Source organism: Hylobates moloch, unplaced genomic scaffold (genome assembly GCF_009828535.3).
Source record: "Hylobates moloch isolate HMO894 unplaced genomic scaffold, HMol_V3 SCAFFOLD_15, whole genome shotgun sequence".
Classification (NCBI taxonomy): Eukaryota; Metazoa; Chordata; class Mammalia; order Primates; family Hylobatidae; genus Hylobates; species Hylobates moloch.
In genome coordinates, this window is record NW_026652290.1 from 32,539,523 (window position 1) to 32,557,196 (window position 17,674).

The 17,674-nt window shown below is 45.6% G+C and overlaps 1 protein-coding gene across 1 annotated transcript in view; it reads right to left on the reverse strand.

The window, feature by feature from the left end:
• Positions 1-3,055: 3,055 nt before the first annotated feature.
• The window catches only part of FBLN7 (fibulin 7), a 48,984-nt gene continuing 34,365 nt past the window's right edge, over positions 3,056-17,674 (reverse strand). The window contains exons 4-8 of the mRNA XM_032177285.2: positions 15,957-16,082; positions 9,810-9,947; positions 8,760-8,897; positions 5,913-6,051; positions 3,056-4,123 (exon numbers count right to left, since the gene is read on the reverse strand). Coding sequence (XP_032033176.1) covers positions 3,751-4,123; positions 5,913-6,051; positions 8,760-8,897; positions 9,810-9,947; positions 15,957-16,082 — 914 coding nt within the window. The 3' untranslated portion in view covers positions 3,056-3,750. The remainder of the gene's footprint in view (positions 4,124-5,912; positions 6,052-8,759; positions 8,898-9,809; positions 9,948-15,956; positions 16,083-17,674) is intronic.

Here is a 17,674-nt window from a genome sequence, read left to right on the forward strand (position 1 = left end):
TGAACCCAGGAGGTGGAGGTTGCAGTGAGCCAAGATTGCACCACCGCACTCCAGCCTGGGCAACAGAGCTGGACTCTGTCTCAAAAATAAAATAAAATGAAAACACTACAAAAAATAAAAATTTGCTGGGCATAATGGCATGGACCTGTAGTCCCAGCTACTCAGAGGCTGAGGTGGAAGGATCACTTGAGCCCAGGAATTTGAGGTTGCAGTGAGCTATGGTTGTACCATTGCAGTCCACTCTGAGTGACACAGAGAGATCCTGTCCCTATGCCAGTTCTCCCCTCTAAACAACAAAAAACCCACAGTAGTCCTGAATTAAATTGAAAGTATCAGCATGAACTCATGTAGTGTTTTATCTTTAAAAATATTAATAATACATATTTCCTAGCTCTAGCCACTAAAGCCAAGAAACTGTGATGTAAACACTACCAATGAGCACTCTGAGCACCCAGACCTTGATGTCTAATTACCATTCCCCACTAGAAGGAACCAGGCATTATTGGAGGAAAACAGCTGATTTCAGGGCAGGCGCAGAAAATATACAAGATGAAAAAGACTACTAGGGTCATGTCAAAAGGAATCAGCCACCTCAAAGCAGCTCCCAAGAACCAAAGATAGAACAATTTGAGCAAAAACAAAGACAGTAACTGTAATTACTATTAATACAGATGATAACACACATGATAATATCAGGTATGTTTCAACCATGAGTTCATAATGTACTCAAAGAAGAAAACAACTCTCACAGGGCATATTGGAAAGATGCCTGTGAACCACCTCATTTTGAAAACTGAGAAATAAAGGGAGGAAAGCCAAGAATCAATCCTACTTTTCTCATACAAACCAAATCTCAGGGTAACCAAATAACTGATGAGAGTATGTTTCTCTTTATAAAGTATGTCAGCTAATAAACAAAGCAAAAATCAATAGCACTAGAATATTAATTGCAACCCCTACAGAAGTAATGGATCTGTGCAATCAGCGGTGCTAACATCAGAAAAGAGAGGCAACCAGATATTTTGCTCCTCCTACTGGAAGGATCTGTCATCACCAATAAAGTAGTCTTGCCTAATAAATCTAACTTGAATCTGACTAACTCTCTAGATTGATAAGAAATAGAGAAGACAGAGATGCACTCAGAAACGCATACTGTGAAACATTCTACAATATAAATGACCCTATGTTTTGTCTTCCAACAAACCTTCAGATTATTCCAATATATGCTGAAGTGTGAGACCCACTGCTACAGATTTAAAAGACTTAAAAGGCATATCAATAAATTACAGTGCATAGACCTACTGCAAGTAAACAAAAAAAACAAGCCACTCAGAGAAATGTCAACAATGGCTGAATATTTAAAGGTATTAAGGAATTAATGTTTTAGATGTGAATGGTATTTTGGTTATCCTTTTTTTAAAAGTTGTCTTTTAGAGATATATTCTAAAATATTTACAGATGAAATGATAGGATTGGATCTACTTCAAAATCATCATGAGGTGGGGTGATAGCAGATGAAAAAAGTTGGCCATGTGTTCATTGTTGAGGCTACTGATTCAGACATGGGGTTCATTATATTCTTCTCTCTACTTTTGCATATGTTTGCAAATTTGCACGATAAAAAGTCTTAAAGCCCCTCCCTCAAATAATATGAAACTATATTACCTGGAAAGGTGTGCAAATGAATACTGGTTAACCACTAGTTACTCTTAGTACAGGGTGGAGCTCTGAAAGGACAAAAGAAAAGTTGATTCCATAGAGGAGAGTGAGGAGAGAGCATATAGAGAACAAGACACTCCACAGGGAGAAGTGCCCAGCCATCATCCACGAAAGACCCATCATCCACAAGAAGTGCCCAGCCATCATCGTCCACAGCCATCATCCATATCCTAAGCAGTCAGCCACTTATACTTTGGTGCTGTGGGGACCGGGGCTGGGTGCGTGATTTCATCAGTGGGAAGCAGATTTGATGATGGCAGATCTTGATGATGGAAATTGTTGCTTTAAACTGGGCTGTTTGGCATCAAAGTCCTATCATATACCAGTTTAGAGGGCACCTGCTCTGGTGACTCCCCAAACACTCCCCACCTTCTGGGATGTGAGAGGCTTGTCCCCCTGAACATATCATACCTCAATATATCCCACATATATCCCACATCACATCTCATCATATCTCACATATGATGTGTGTGATGTGTGGGCTGTCCCTAGCCCACAGCTGTGACATCTCCCATTCAGGAACCTGACCAAGCCCTTAGACTCTTCCGCCTGGTGTTGTGCACATGGGACTGGCTGGTGTGCAGGCTTCTGGCCCAGCATAGCTACATTTAGAAACATAAGGCTGTGGATAATGTTTTAATGAAGTCTTGTAACTTTAGTTTGCAGGTCCTTTTTCTGTTGTTAGACAGAGATCGCAGCTGAGCCCATGGGAGAAGAAAAATTTCAAAAGCAACTCTTGACTGTGTCTCAACCTTTGCCCAACAAACAGTACAAGAATAAACCATCTTAGAAACCATCTTGATGTAGGGCTTGATCATTGAACTAGTGACACACTTCTGGCTCCATCTCATACCAGGGCAAATACAAAGATTTAAATAAAATATGTGTGACGAAATCTCACCAGCAGCTTAACATGTAATTAGATAATGAAACTTTCTTACAGCTTCGCTACCTCTTAAGTTTTAGCTTGAATGATCTTCCCCACCCTACCCCACACCCCATCCTACCACACCCCACTCAGCTCTGGCCAGTGTTTTCTCTCTTTGGTCACCTGGAGGGTGTCACCCTGTAGTGAATTCATCAGGAACAAAAGGCCATGGAATCTATGACAACTCAAGCATTTTCCTAAACTCTCCACTGCCAGGTATTGTCCTTACCAATCTCCCATGTGGTCAAAACAAATTTACACCGTGGAACAGTCCCAAATATCACCTCTGTGTTCTCTGACTCATTTATTCCAGTGTATCCAACCCAGACAAGAAGAGAGCCAGCCATCCCCTCCTAGAAGGAAGTGGGCTGTCTCATGCTCAGGTAGAAGTCAGGCGGGCAGGAAGGAGCAATCACTTTTATTTTTTCAGTTATATTACCAGGTTATGTATTTGAGATATGATTTCTCAAAAGGGAAGTAACTCAGGCAGAATCCATGCTTTTAACAATGGGTCCTTGGTCTAGAAGGATCTGCGTGGGGTTTAAGGCCCTCCCGTGGCTCTCTGATGAGAAGGCAGGCAGGCATGTCACAGAGGAAAAGGCAGATAAGAACAAAGTGCTGGGTCATGGGAAGAGACTCCACTTCCTATGCCACATGCAGAGGCATGACTAGGCCCCCACACGACTAGAACCGCTTCATTCACAGCAAGCCTGGCTAAAAAATGCAGAAGGGCTAACAGTCACCTGACACACATTGCCAGCTTTTCTCTCCCCAGCTAGTTCAAACTCACAAGGCCATTTGCACAGCATTTTGGAAGGCCACCCATCCCCTGAATGAAAAAGGTTTAAGAAAGTTAGTGCATAATCTAAGGGAAGGGCCTCAAAGCAGAAAAAAAAAAAAAAAGTGATGGCAGCAGTTTGAGTTTTGTGGCTGCCCTTCTGTGCTATTCCATGGGACACCGTGCAACGCTGCCCTAGAAGCCTGGGCGCACTGGCGAGAGGGCGGGAACAGGCGGGAGGGTCCACGCAGTCAGTGCCCGAAGCTGAGCCTTCGGGGAAGAGAAATGAGGTCAGATCTCCACACCCCAGTGCCCCTGTGTACCCTTAGAAGTCATAGGGGGATACAAAGATGGTGACCTTGGACACATGGTTGGCCTGGAAGGAGCGGTCCAGGTATTCCGACATGTCGACGTCCACCTCCAGCGTCTGAGGCCCCTCCAGGGTCTGCACAAGGATCAGCTCCCCAGTCTGCCGGTCTGAACGCTGCATCACAAAGTGGCCGCGGCTGTTCCCACCCACGATCCCAAACCGCAGGCTGTTGGGCCCAGCTCGGCCGGGGGCAGAGGCTGTGGCCATGCGGAAGAGCGTGATGGGCGTCTTCAGGTTGGAAGGCAGAGAGAGGTAATGGAAGGAGATGGTCTTGGGCAGATGGCGGCAGGGCCTGCTGTCCATGGGGCAGGGGTTCCGCTCACACTGGCTGGAGCGGAGAGGCAAAATGGAGGCAGTCAGCCTTGGGGAGTCTCATGAAGGGCTGCTCTGACCCGGCTGCCCTCCTGCCCTCTTGCAGAGGCCACCTAGATGACCTTTCCCAGCCACGGGTCCTTCACCCAGGAGCTATGGAGCCGCAGACGAGTGAATGTAGCTGGTGTCAGGCATGGCAAAGGAAGGGCTGCTGCTTCTGTTCCTGCTCAAGGGTGCTCCCTGCCCACCTGTGTATGTGTGTATATGTGTGCACATATATTTATTTATGCTATTACTATCATTTTTACAGAAAAATAAAGCCTGGGAATATTAAATAACGATGGCAATGCTGATATTCCAACCAGGTGCCCTTTCTCCATGTGCTGCAACCTCGCTCAGTAATGGTAGGACCTCAGCAGTTAGCCAGCAACATTCTGTAATGCAGTGCTTCCCACACGGTGTACGGTGAACTTCCTAAACACAGCAGCATGTATTTTATTTATTTATTTATTTTTAGACAGAGTCTCACTCTGTCGCCCAGACTGGAGTGCAGTGGCATGATCTCGGCTCTCTGCAACCTCTGCCTCCCACGCTCAAGTGATTCTCCTGCCTCAGCCTCCCAAGTAGCTGGGATTACAGGTGCCCACCACCACGCCCAGCTAATTTTTGTATTTTTAGTAGAGACGGGGTTTCACCATGCTGGCCAGGTTGGTCTCGAACTCCTGATCTCAAGTGATCCGCCCTCCTTGGCCTCCCAAAGTGCTCGAATTATAGGCATAAGCCACTGTGCAAGGCCATCATTCTTAAAGCAGGAAGCCCTGTTTTCCTTAATCATTTGGAAAGAGGGTCTTGTGGAAATGCTTTTGATATTTCTCTATCTTGTTAAAAGACAAATGCAATCTAGTATGTTTGGTGATTCTGTAGCATCATGATTATGCAGTCAACTGTCACATCCAGCTGTTGGTCGAATGCCCCAGTGGCCATAATAGACAGGTTCCCCATCCCTTCACCGAGTGACTCCATGAGGAAGGTTCTGATGTCTTCACTCTCTCTAAAAACTGCCATGCTTCAATGCCACTAACTTTCTTGCTGCTTCTAATCTGCTTTAACTCAACAGCAATTCAAATAATTAAGTTACCATCCATGGCTGTTACTTCATTTTAAAGACAATGCTAGGGCTCTTGTGATCTCTTTTTGAGAGGAAAATGTATGTGCTTTGTGATAGTTGTAGTTACTCCCCTTAAAGGCCTATCTCCCAATTTAAAAAAAAAAAAAAGCTCTACTTGCTGTTTAAGAGTTGCAGTTACTAGATGTAGAACTTTCTAGTACTATTGGAAAAGCAGAGAGATATAATGCAGGGTGCACGGGATATGCAGTGTAACTCAGAGGAGTCTATAGTTCCTGGCTATGTGAATGCTGTCACCTCCCAAATACATGTGATCTATACCTGTCTCCTGGGCTGCTATGGGTTTATCAGGGTAATGTCACCAACAGCTTCTTCCCTTCAGTGCCTGCCCTGGCTTTGCCATCCTGGGGTGGCAGCAACCCCATCAACCTCTATGTAGTGGGGGAGCACTTAGTACATTACTCCCATGGGGAATGGGGTTCTTATCTCTCCAGAGCAGCAACGCATTAAATGCAACCACTAAGGGGAAATGGAAATTCAGAGACACCAGCCTCCCAGCCTCCTGCCTCTCATCTTTCTATGGTATAACTGTACCTTCTCCCAAGAACCTCTAGGAAGCATCCAGCCCAGCCACACTTGGAGGCCTGGGTGAGGGTGTGCATACCCTGGAGATACTCACAATGGAGACGTCTTCACGTAGCTCACATTGCCGCTGCCCTCGGGGCACTCAGGGCTGACACACTGGAAGCTTCCACCGGTGTTGATGCACGTGGTCCCCTGGGGGCACACCGGCTGCAGGCCCACACATTCATCCACATCTGAGATACGGGACATACAACGGGTGAGAATCGCCCTGACCTTCCCTCCATTGCAGACAGAACCACATGAGAGGCCCTGAAGGCCCTGTAACATGGTGCTCCCTGCTCCTGGCACTTATTCTTAAAGCAGAAAGCCTGCCTTCCTTAACTGTGTGGAATCAGGGCCCTGAGGAAATGCCAGGGAGCGCCCCTCCCTGGGATCCTGTCCTCTTTCCCTGGGGTATGACAGGTGGCAGGGATGGTGGAAAGCACCAGGTGAGTGTTACTGGTCACAATACTTCTCTCAGGCCTGTCTGCTTCTCAGCCAAGTGCCCCATTACCCTCCATGGCTGTTATTTTTCATATATATATATGTGTGTGTGTGTATACATATGTATATATGGTATATACATATATATGGTATATACATACATATGTATATATGGTATATACATATATACGTATATACCATATATATGTATATACCATATATACATATATATGTATATATACCTGTATATACCATATATACATATATATGTATATATACCTGTATATACCATATACATATATGTGTATATATACCTATATATACCATATACATATATGTGTATATATACCTATATATACCATATACATATATGTGTATATATACCTATATATACCATATACATATATGTATATATACCTATATATACATATGTAGTATATATACATATATATACCTATACATACCATATACATATATGTATATATACCATATATACCATATACATATATGTATATATATACCATATATATACCATATACATATATGTATATATATACCATATATATACCATATACATATATATGGTATATATATTACCATGTTATATATAACATATGTATGTGTATGTGTATATATATACCATATATATGGTAATATAGATACCATATATATGGTATCTATATAACATAACATATATACACCATATACAGCATATATATACCATATACGTATATATACTATATATACACACATTTTTTTAAATTAGAATCTTCTAGAAAGTCTTCCTCACCAGCCTCACCCCATGCGAGTGCAGACACCTCAATATCATGATTTGTATGAGTTCTCTGCTCCCTTTGCAGACATCCAGAGAGTCTCCCCAGCTGGAGGCCATCCTTCCCAACCCCGAGCAACCCCAGGTGGGCCTTTGTGAGCACTGTTGGAGGGAGGGAGTGTGGGTGGCTATCTGGATGCCTTTTCCTGCTCCAGCCCCAGGTCACCCACTCCTCAAAGCCCTGCAGCAGGGCCCCAATGGGATGTCACCGGGGAGCCACCTCTCCCCTCACATTTGCACGTCAGCCCATGGAGGAGCCCTCTGCCTTCTCTTCTCCCGTTCTCCCTTGGTGAGTCAGAGCTGTTGCCTGGAGCCAACGGGGCTCCCCTCTGTGTCCTGTTTCCATGGGGGGGAGTCCAGCTGGGGAGGTAGGCCTGTCCACCCTCCCAGTGTGAGGTATGCCTGCAGGAGCAGAACCAGTCCCCCGCCAAAGGCCCACTGCAGCACGGTGGTTTAAGGGCCACGGGTCAGGATGATCCCGCTTGGGCTTCAGGCCTGAGATGTGTGCTCTGACTCAGCTCATGTGGAGATTCAGCATGTCTACATCAATTGACATCTGTATTTTCCCTAAGTGGAGGTAGGGAAACACAGGAGGCTTCCTGTTAGGCACCCAGTGTCCCTGGGACTTGTCCTGTAGTGATGATGGTGACTGTTGCGAGGGTTCTCAGCCTCTCTGTTCTACAACCAACCCACTCTGCACACATCCTGCCTGATCTCTCAAGTGCCTCCCACCCCTGCTGCAGACATTCCTTGTCAACTTAAGATGTTCTTTCCCACTCTGCCAGGAATCAGCCTCAGAAACCTCAACCCAGTCCTCCAGGAAGCCACTGCTGATGGACAGGATTCAATACTGGGGTGAAACCTGAGCCAGTTATTTTCCATCTGCACCCCTGCCCCCCAACCCACTCTCTGCACCTGAGAGGCTGACTGGTTTTCAGCTGGGGTTGGCAAATGACAGTGACCCAGCCTGAGGAGTCCTGACCTGCCTGGATATGGTTCTGTTGGTGGCTGTGTCCTTGATCAGAGCCACAATCTATCAGGCTCTAATGAGCCCCCTCACTTCCCGTACCCCTCAAGCCAGGGGTAGTGATACCCCTGACTCTTGTCCCTCCCTGGGTGCTCCCCTCCCTTGTTGTCCTCAGCTACCGTCAAACAGGGCTGGTGCTGTAGAGCCCGACCTCACTAAGACGTAAGTGCCTGTAAGGTGCTGCCCCTTTCAGAGGTGGACTTACAGGTGGCCACACAGGGTCATGGAGTCTCATGGGTTCCTCCAGATTACATAACATGGGTGACCACCTGGCCACTCTGCCTTTAGGTCCAGCCCTAGCTGAAGGAATTGTTGAGTGGATAGAATTGACCAGACCTTGAAAAAAAACACAAAACCCAGTTACTCAAATAAAGTCAGAAAAGACTAGTTGCCAAGATGGTTAAGGAACTCATTTTCCTATTTATGTAGATGATGATGTGGCCTGACCTTTGAGAAGCCCTTTGGTTGGTGGCTTTTTAAAAATCGAATGTATCTGAAACTTTGACTCTCCTAACCACCTCACTCCTGATTGTGAGGTCCTAGGGGTTCACCACAGCAGCAGGTGGCTGGTGCAGACGGCACTCTCTAGCCTCACTCACCCTCACAGCTCTTCCCATCTGCCAGAGTTCGGTATCCGCTGGGGCAGGTGCAACGGTAAGAGCCCGGGGTGTTCACACAGGCATGCATGCAGAGCCGGGGGCGCCCCTCCTGCCCGTAGAACTCACACTCGTTCACATCTGCAGACAGAAGTGCTCACTGTGACTCCAGGAGCCATGCAGCAGGTGTTGCTAGCTGTGACTCAGAACAGTCTTGCCTCAATTCCTAGAGGCAATGGCAGCTGCAGTTAAGTGGCTGGGCCTCGGGCAGCCATGCCCTACCCCCAGCAGAGCACGCACAAGAGGAGCAGGTGTGCTTCCCTTTCTCCTAAGCCAAGGGCTAAAAGGAGGAGTGAGAGGGAGCTGACGTCCTAGGCCCTAGAAGCAACTCTGTCTTATGCTGAAGACACCTGGGGAGACCCTGCAGAGGCTGGCAAATCAAGCCTATTCCCAGAAAGTAGGGATGGGTTAAAAGCCCCATGTTAACTCTCTTTATCTTTGGGAATGGAATAAGAGGGCCTCCTTTCTGTGCTGTAAAATGAGGCTATTAGCACCAACTGACCAGATCTCAGATTTGAACTCCTGCTTTGCATTGTTTGGGGAGAGAACTCTGGTAATCAGGAGAGCACAGCAAAACTGAGCCGTCAGGAAAGCTAAGCCCAGAGGGGACCAAGGAATGAGTCCCACACCCCTACCCAGCTCCGGGCCCTCTCTATCAACACAGCGATTTAAGCTCCTCCTTGCCACCCGTAGATGTGATTCCAGCCAGGACGGAGGTGATGGAGGGTCTCAAGGCTCTCCTGAACCAAGCGCGTGTGGCTTGGGTATAGGCTGGACCAGGTTCTGAGGTGGGGCGAGCTCTGATTTCTATGAATTAGCTGCCTTCTAGCAATCATTAGGTCAACACTTACCTATAATGCAAAGTGGCCAGGCCTTCTGAGGCCGCGCGCAGGAAGCCACCCGTGCCGGCAGGAGGGCGGTGGGTGAGAGCCCCTTCCCCGCCCCATGTCCTCCCCGTGCTGTCCCCAGTGTCCTGGCGGAGCCCGCGCCTACCCTGGCAGACGCTGTCGCCGGCGGCACCGCTCAGGTGGAATCCGGCCTCGCAGCTGCAGTGCTGAGCCCGCTCCACCTGCGCACAGCGCGGCGCGCGGCTGAAGGCAGAGTCGCCGGCCACGCTGCCCTCGGGGGCGGCTGGGGGGAGAAGACACGCTCAGTGCCGGGCCCTGGCGCACCTGCCGTGGGCCCAGCCTTGGGTAGGGGCCGGGAGCAGAACCAAGACGGAGGCACGGCCCCTTCTCAAAGAGCTTACTCTGGAGTAGGGAAAGGAAAGACAAGTAATTAACCACAAACCCAGACGACCCGTCCAGGGCCCACCCAAAGGGGGCGCAGGACAGGAAGCGCACTCGAATAGAATGGTGCATGAAAATGCAGGCCACCAAGCTGCACCCCGAGAAGGACAGCTAGGGCAAATCCACGTTTTCACTTAAAAAAACTTGAACACCCCAAAATTCTAACAGTGATCACTAGAGTTTAAAACCATGGGCCACTATTTTTTGTTTCTTTGTGTGTGTGTGTATTTTTTATTTTATTATTTTTAATTTTAGGTTTGAAGACCTTCAAAATGTGAAGGTTTGTTACACAGATAAACACGTGTCACAGGGGATTGTTGTACACATCACCCAGATATTAAGCCCGGTACCCAATAGTTACCTTTTCTACTCCTCTCCCTCCTCCCCAACCCCTCAAGTAGACCCCAGTGTCTGTTGTTTCCTTCTTTGTGTTCATAAGTTGTTATCAATTATCTCCCAGTTATAAGTGAGAACATGCAGTATTTGGTTTTCTGTTCCTATGTTAGTTTGCTAAGGATGGTAGCCTCCAGCTCCATCCATGTTTCCACAAAAGACATGATCTCATGCTTTTTTGTGGCTGCATAATATTCCATGGTGTATATGTACCACATTTTCTTTTCTTTTCTTTTTTTTTGAGACAGAGTCTCACTCTGTTGCCCAGGCTGGAGTGCAGTGGCACGATCTCCGCTCACTGCAAGCTCTGCCTCCCGGGTTCATGCCATTCTCCTGCCTCAGCCTCCCAAGTAGCTGGGACTACAGGTGCCCGCCACCACGCCGGGCTAATTTTTTTGTATTTTTTTAGTAGAGATGGGGTTTCACCATGTTAGCCAGGATGGTCTTGATCTCCTGACCTCGTGATCTGCCCGCCTAGGCCTCCCAAAGTGCTGGAATTACAGGCATGAGCCACCGCACCCAGCCCCATGTACCACGTTTTCTTTATCCAGTCTGTTATTGATGAGCATTTAGGTTGGTTCCATGTCTTTGCTATTGTGAACAGTGCTGCAACGAATATTCGAGTGCATGTGTCTTTATGGTAGAATGTTTTGTGTTGCTCTGGGTATATACCCAGTAATAGGATTGCTGGGTCAAGTGGTAGTTCTGCTTTTAGCTCTTTGAGGAATCACCATACTGCTTTCCACAATGGTTGAACTAATTTACACTCCCACCAACAGTGTTTAAGGGTTTCCTTTTCTCCACAACCTCTCCAGGATCTGTTACTTTTTGGCCTTTTAATAATAGCCATTTGAGGGGTGTGAGATAGTATCTCACACCAGATAGTTTTGATTTGGATTTCTTTAATCATCAGCGATATGGAGCTTTTTTTTCATATGCTTGTTGGCCGGATGTAGGTTTTCTTTTGAGAAGTGTCTGTTCATGTATGTTGCCCACTTTTTAATGGGGTTGTTTGTTTTTCTCTTGTAAATTTAAGTTCCTTATAGACGCTGGATATTAGACCTTTGTCAGATGCATAGTTTGCAAATATTTTCTCCCATTCTGTAGGTTGTCTGTTTACTCCTTTGATATTTTCTTTTGCTATGCAGAAGCTCTTAAGTTTAATTAGAATCCATTTGTCAATTTTTGCTTTTGTCGTAATTGCTTTTGGTATCTTTGTCATGAAATCTTTGCCCATTCCTCTGCGAGGATGGTATTGCCTATGTTGTCTTCCAGGGTTTTTGTAGTTTTGGGTTTTACATCTAACTCTTTAATCCATCTTGAGTTGATTTTTGTCTATGGTGTAAGAAGTGGTTCAGTTTCAGTCTTCTGCATATGGCTAGCCAGTTATCCCAGCACCATTTATTGAATAGGAGTCTTTTCCCCATTCTTGTTTTTGTCAGCTTTGTCAAAGATCAGATGGTCATAGATGTGTGGCCTTATTTCTGTGCTCTCTATTCCATTCCATTGGTCTATGTGCCTGTTTTTGTACCAGTACCATGCTGTTTTGGTCACTGTAGCCTTGTGGTATAGTTTGAAGTTGGGTAATGTGGTTCCTTTAGCTTTGTTCTTTTTGCTTAGGATTGCCTTGGGTATTCGGGATCTTTTTGGGTTCCATATGCATGTTAAAATAATTTTTCTAGTTCTGTGAAGAATGTCTTTGGTAGTTTGATAGGAATAGCATTGAATCTATAAGTTGTTTTGGACAGTGTAGCCATTTTAATGATATTGATTCTTCGTATCCATAAGCATGGAATGTTTTTTCATTTGTCTGTGTCTTCTCTGTTTTTTTGAGCCATGTTTTGTAATTCTCATTATAGAGATCTTTCACCTCCCTGGTTAGCTGTATTCCTAGGTAGTTTATTTGTGTGTGTATGGCAATTGTGAATAGGATTGTCTTTCTGATTTGGCTCTCAGTGTGGTTGTTGGCGGTATATTGGAATGCTAGTGATTTTTCTACATTGATTTTGTATCCTGCAACTTTGCTGAAGTTGTTTATCAGCTGAAGGAACTTTTGGGCCGAGACTTTGGGATTTTCTAGATATAGAATCATGTCGTCTGCAAACAGAGATAGTTTGATTTCCTCTCTTCCTATTTGGATGCCCTTTATTTCTTTCTCTTGCCTGATTGCTCCGGCCAGGACTTCCAATACTCTTCCAATACTATGTTGAATAGAAGTGGTGAGAGAGGGCATCCCTGTCTTGTGCCAATTTTCAAGGAGAATGCTTTCAGCTTTTGCCCATTCAGTACAATGTTGGCTGTGAGTTTGTCATAGATGGCTCTTATTATTTTGAGGTCTGTTCCTTCAATACCTAGTTTGTTGAGAGTTTTTAACATGAAGAGATATTGAATTTCATCAAAAGCCTTTTTGCATCTATTGGGATAATCATGTGGTTTTGCTTTTAGTTCTGTTTATGTGATGAATCACATTTATTGATTTTTATATGTTGAATCAACCTTGTATCCCAGGGAGGAAGCCTACTTGATCATGGTGGATTAGCTTTTTGATGTGCTGCTGGATTTGGTTTGCAAGTATTTTGTTGAGGATTTTTGTATCAATGTTCATGAAGGATATTGGCCTGACGTTTTCTTTTTTTGTTGTGTCTCTGCCAGGTTTTGGTATCAAGATGACTCTGGCCTCATAGAATCAGTTGGGGAGACGTCCCTCCTCCTCAGTTTTCTGGAATAGTTTCTGTAGGAATGGTACCAGCTCTTCTTTGTACATCTGGTAGAATTTGGCTGTGAATCCATCAGGTCCTGGGCTTTTTTGGTATCAATTTCAGAGTCATTTGGTTGGTCTGTTCATGGGCCACTGTTTTTTGTTCCTGGTCTTTTTGTTTGTTTGTTTTCTTTTTTTTTTTTTTTTTTTTTTTTTGGTATTTCTTGTACTCTTCTAAAGTGTTCACATTTTTGGTTTTTACCAAGAACATAATTTCTTTTTCTCCTTTTTTTTTTTCTTCCGTTTTTTTTTTTTCTTTTTTCCTTTTTTCTTTTTTTTCTTTTTTTTTTCTTTTCTTTTTCAAATTTTCTTCTTTCTTTTTCCCTTTTCTTTTTTTCTTTTTTCTTTTTTTCTTTTTTTTTTTCTTTCTTTCTTTTTTTCTTTTTCTTTATTCTGTCACCCAGGCTGGAATGCAGTGGCATGATCTCAGTTCACTGCAACCTCTATCTCCCGCATTCAAACGATTCTCCTGCCTCAGCCTCTGAGCCGCTGGAATTACAGGCGCGTGTCACCACACCCTGCTATTTTTTTTTGTATTGTTGGTAGAGACAGGGTTTTACCATGTTGGCCAGGCTGGTCTCAAACTCCTAACCTCAAATGATCCACCCACCTCAGCCTCCCAAAGTGCTGGGATTACAGGCATGAGTCATCATGCTTGGCCAAATTATATTTCTAATCAGGGAAAAATGTTATTTTTCTGAAAGTTTTTCAAGGATTGATGGGAATCAAACACAAGTGGACAAATCCTGCATGATTCTACTTAGATGAGGTCCCTAGAGCAGTCAGACTCACAGAGACAGAAAGAAGAATGAATGGTGATTACCAGGGGCTGTGGGGAAGGCAATGGGGAGTTGTCCTGTTATGGGTACAGAAGCTCAGTTTTGCAAGACAAAAAGAATTCTGGAGCTGGATGGTGGTGATGGTCGCACAACAATGTGAATGTGATTAATGCCACTGAGCTGCACAGTTTAAAATGATTAAACTGGTAAATTTTATGTTATATATATTTTATCATCATAAAAAATAGGGTGAATGGATTTTTAAAAAAGGAATTGGAGGGATGCCCTCCAGGGAACTGGAAAGGTGTGGACCAGCTGATGGGAAGGAAGGTGTCAGGCTGAGGGACAAGGTGAGTAAGAGCACAGATGTGTGATGGCTGTTCATGGAGACTATGAGGATAGGAGCTGGCTTCGGATGTGCCTGCTTGCTTCCCCTCCTTCCCGTTCCTGGGGAAGATTCTGGTCATGGGGACACTTTATAACAGGCCCCCCGGACCTGAGCAACAATTGTCTAAAGATCCTTGGGCGGGCATGGTGGCTCACACCTGTAATCCCAGCACTTTCGGAGGGCAAGGCCGGCAGATCACTTGAGGTCAGGAGTTGGAGACCAGCCTGGCCAACATGGTGAAACCCCGTCTCTACTAAAAATACAAATATTAGGCAGGAGTGGTGGCAGACACCTGTAATCCCAGCTCCTCAGGAGGCTGAGGCAGGAGAATCACCTGAACTCAGGAGGAGGAGGTTGCAGTGAGCTGAGATGGTGCTACTGCACACCAGCCTGGGCAACAGAGTGAGACTCCATCTCAAAAAAAAAAATCCCGCAGTGGGAGGAAACCCTAAAGAGTGGGGTTTAGAACATTCAGTGACCAGGACTGGCATATTTAGGGCAGAAGGGAACCCATTTCTTTTTCTCTCTTGTTTGTAAACAAGGGGAGAGGCAGTGAGGTATCCAAGAAAGCCCTGTCTCTGGCCTCAGTTTCCATAGAAAGCAGTCCCAGGGACAGGAGCTGTAAGGGGCCTCTGAGCTCGGGAGGACAGCCGCATTCTGAGAAAGAGCCCAGCCGGCTGACTCAGCTGAACTGAATCAAGGCATATTAAGCAGCAAATCTCTTGGGGCACTATTTAAACCTGACCTTGGGCTGGGTCCAATGCCAGGATCATAAGTATTGATAAAGCTCTTATCCACTGGACACTGCACTAGCCCCAATGTCCCTTCCCCCCACAGATATTTCATACAGAAATAAAGACAAACAGGCATAACACACCAGACTTTTCTGGCGAAGGAATAGGACATCTTTGGGGCTGAATGAAATCTTGGTTGCAGCATGGTGCGGGAACCCCTGTCCATCCTCCACAGATTCCTTATCATTGGATTTTCTTGCCATATGCAAAACCAGGCACCACGTGACTTCTTAGACCCTCTGGGTCGAGATATGTTGAGACTCAAGATGTGAATAATAATCTCAAAACCAGTCAAATGTATAGTTATCCAGCTCTCAAAATACTTGGGCCTGCATCAATAGCTGCTAATTTTGCAGGATGTGATGGGAACACTGGAAAGAAAAGGTGGTTCTGCTGGCCGAAGAAATGCTGACCAAGCAAAGGTGGCAACAGTGAAACTTCTCGGGCCACATTCCCAATCTAGGGGATTTTTAGGTTGGGAGTCAGTTCTTGCACTTGTGTTTTCTACTATAAGAAGGATCAAAACTCTGGTTGCATCAAAGAGTTAAGCTCTGTCAAGCGACCACTTTACGACCACATTAAAAACCAGAGGGATTGATGGATGTGAAACAGAGAGGAAAAGCTACATCTTTGAGAGGGGGACTGAGCTCCCTACATGTCTGCATTTGGTGACCTATGCCTAGGGTCCTCCTCTCCCCACAGCAGGATGTCCTCACCTAACCCCACGGTGGCTACGTACCAGTCTGGGCCTGATGCTGACAGCGGTTCCCAGTCCTTCCTGGAGGACAAATGCATCTGTACTGGTTGACCCCTTCTACACACGTACCACCATTTTGACAAGGCTGGCTGGAGCATTCACTGATATCTAGGAAGATAAATAATTTTCAAATATAAGGATGCGAGTTCTAGGTCTAAAACAAATACAATTTTAAACCGATGAAGGGTTAACTTCCTTTACATTGTGGGATAACTCCCACTTTCTACCTGACCCCACCCACTCTTTCCACCCTCTCCACCTGCAAGAGCTGCCAGGGGGCCAATGGTGCTTATATGCAGCCCTATTGCATCTCCATTCAGCAGGCCCTGCACCCAGGCACACACTGCCCACCTGGGGCTCTGCATGCAGGAGCTGGCCTATGACCTGGCCATACTCTGCCCACAGGCACCATTTTCTAATTTGCAAAGGTGCAGTGTAGACAGCTGTAGCCAGACAGAGGTGGCTACCTGTGGGCATCTGCCCACGTTGCCTTTGAGTCACGCCCTGCAACCCATAAACCCTCTCCTCCATCAGCCAGCACCTGGGAGAGACACTTTTAAACAGGAACAAAATTCAGTGCAGTTATAAAGGGGAGGGATGGCCCACTGGAATGTCCAGGGTTGGGGAAGACAAATTCTCCAAATTCCCACCCAGAAGCCCTACTGTGCTAAACCAGATAAGAGTTTTTTTGATATTTCCTTATTGTTGGTAAAGGGAGATGTTCCTTGCTCATCTACACAACATTTCTGTGGAAAAGGTCTTTGTAGAGAGAAAATGTTATTTTAAAAAGCTCAATAGACTTATTTTTTTCTGGGTGGTAGGCTTATACGTGATTTTTCTTTGCTTGCTTATAATTTTTTGTATTCTTCCCTTTCCCCATAATAATCATGTGTACATTTTTTAATTAGAAAAAAATGATTCTTTTAAAATCCAGAGGCCACATGTTAGTTGGGCATGGTGGTGGGTGCCTATAATCCCAGCTACTTGGGAGGCTGAGGCAGGAGAATCGCTTGAACCCGGGAGGTGGAGGTTGCAGTGCGCCGGGATGGCGCCACTGCACTCCAGCCTGGGTGACAGAATGAGAGTCCATCTCAAAAACAAAAAACAAACCAAACAAAAAAACCCCATAGGCCACATGTGCTTGTTATGAATTCCCTAAGCTCAGTTTTAGTGCACAGAAATAGTCCATTTCCATCAGAAAGAGGCTTGTCAGTTCACTGACTTGACCACATTATCTTCAGAAAGAAAACCGAAAACACCTCCTTGTTGGCATAAAAGCAGCCTTTCCTGCGTGTCTATCAAGAGGAAGAAACAGGTGCTTTGTTCCTAATGAGAAAGACAGACTTGTTTTGGGTGGAATGGGAGGGACTTAGGCTTCCCTTAAGCCTCCTGGAGATTGGGATGTCATTAGACTCTTACACAGTTTCTATTTGTTGCCAAAAGACAGACTGCCCGAATGCTGCTCATCCCTAGAGAAGGAGCCATTTCAGTTTCTCAGTAACCTCAGCCTGGTTGCACTGTCCCTCATACATTCTGTTTGCAGATGACCGGTTTCTAGGAATGTGTCTGAAATGACTGTACACAAATGCTTGGGGTTGCTTAGAGCTTGGGGTTGCTGTTTCTATCCATTGTCCAGCTCCATCACTGCCCACCAGCATAGTCTGGAAGTGGGCAGATCACTAGGCCATGAAGTTGTGGGC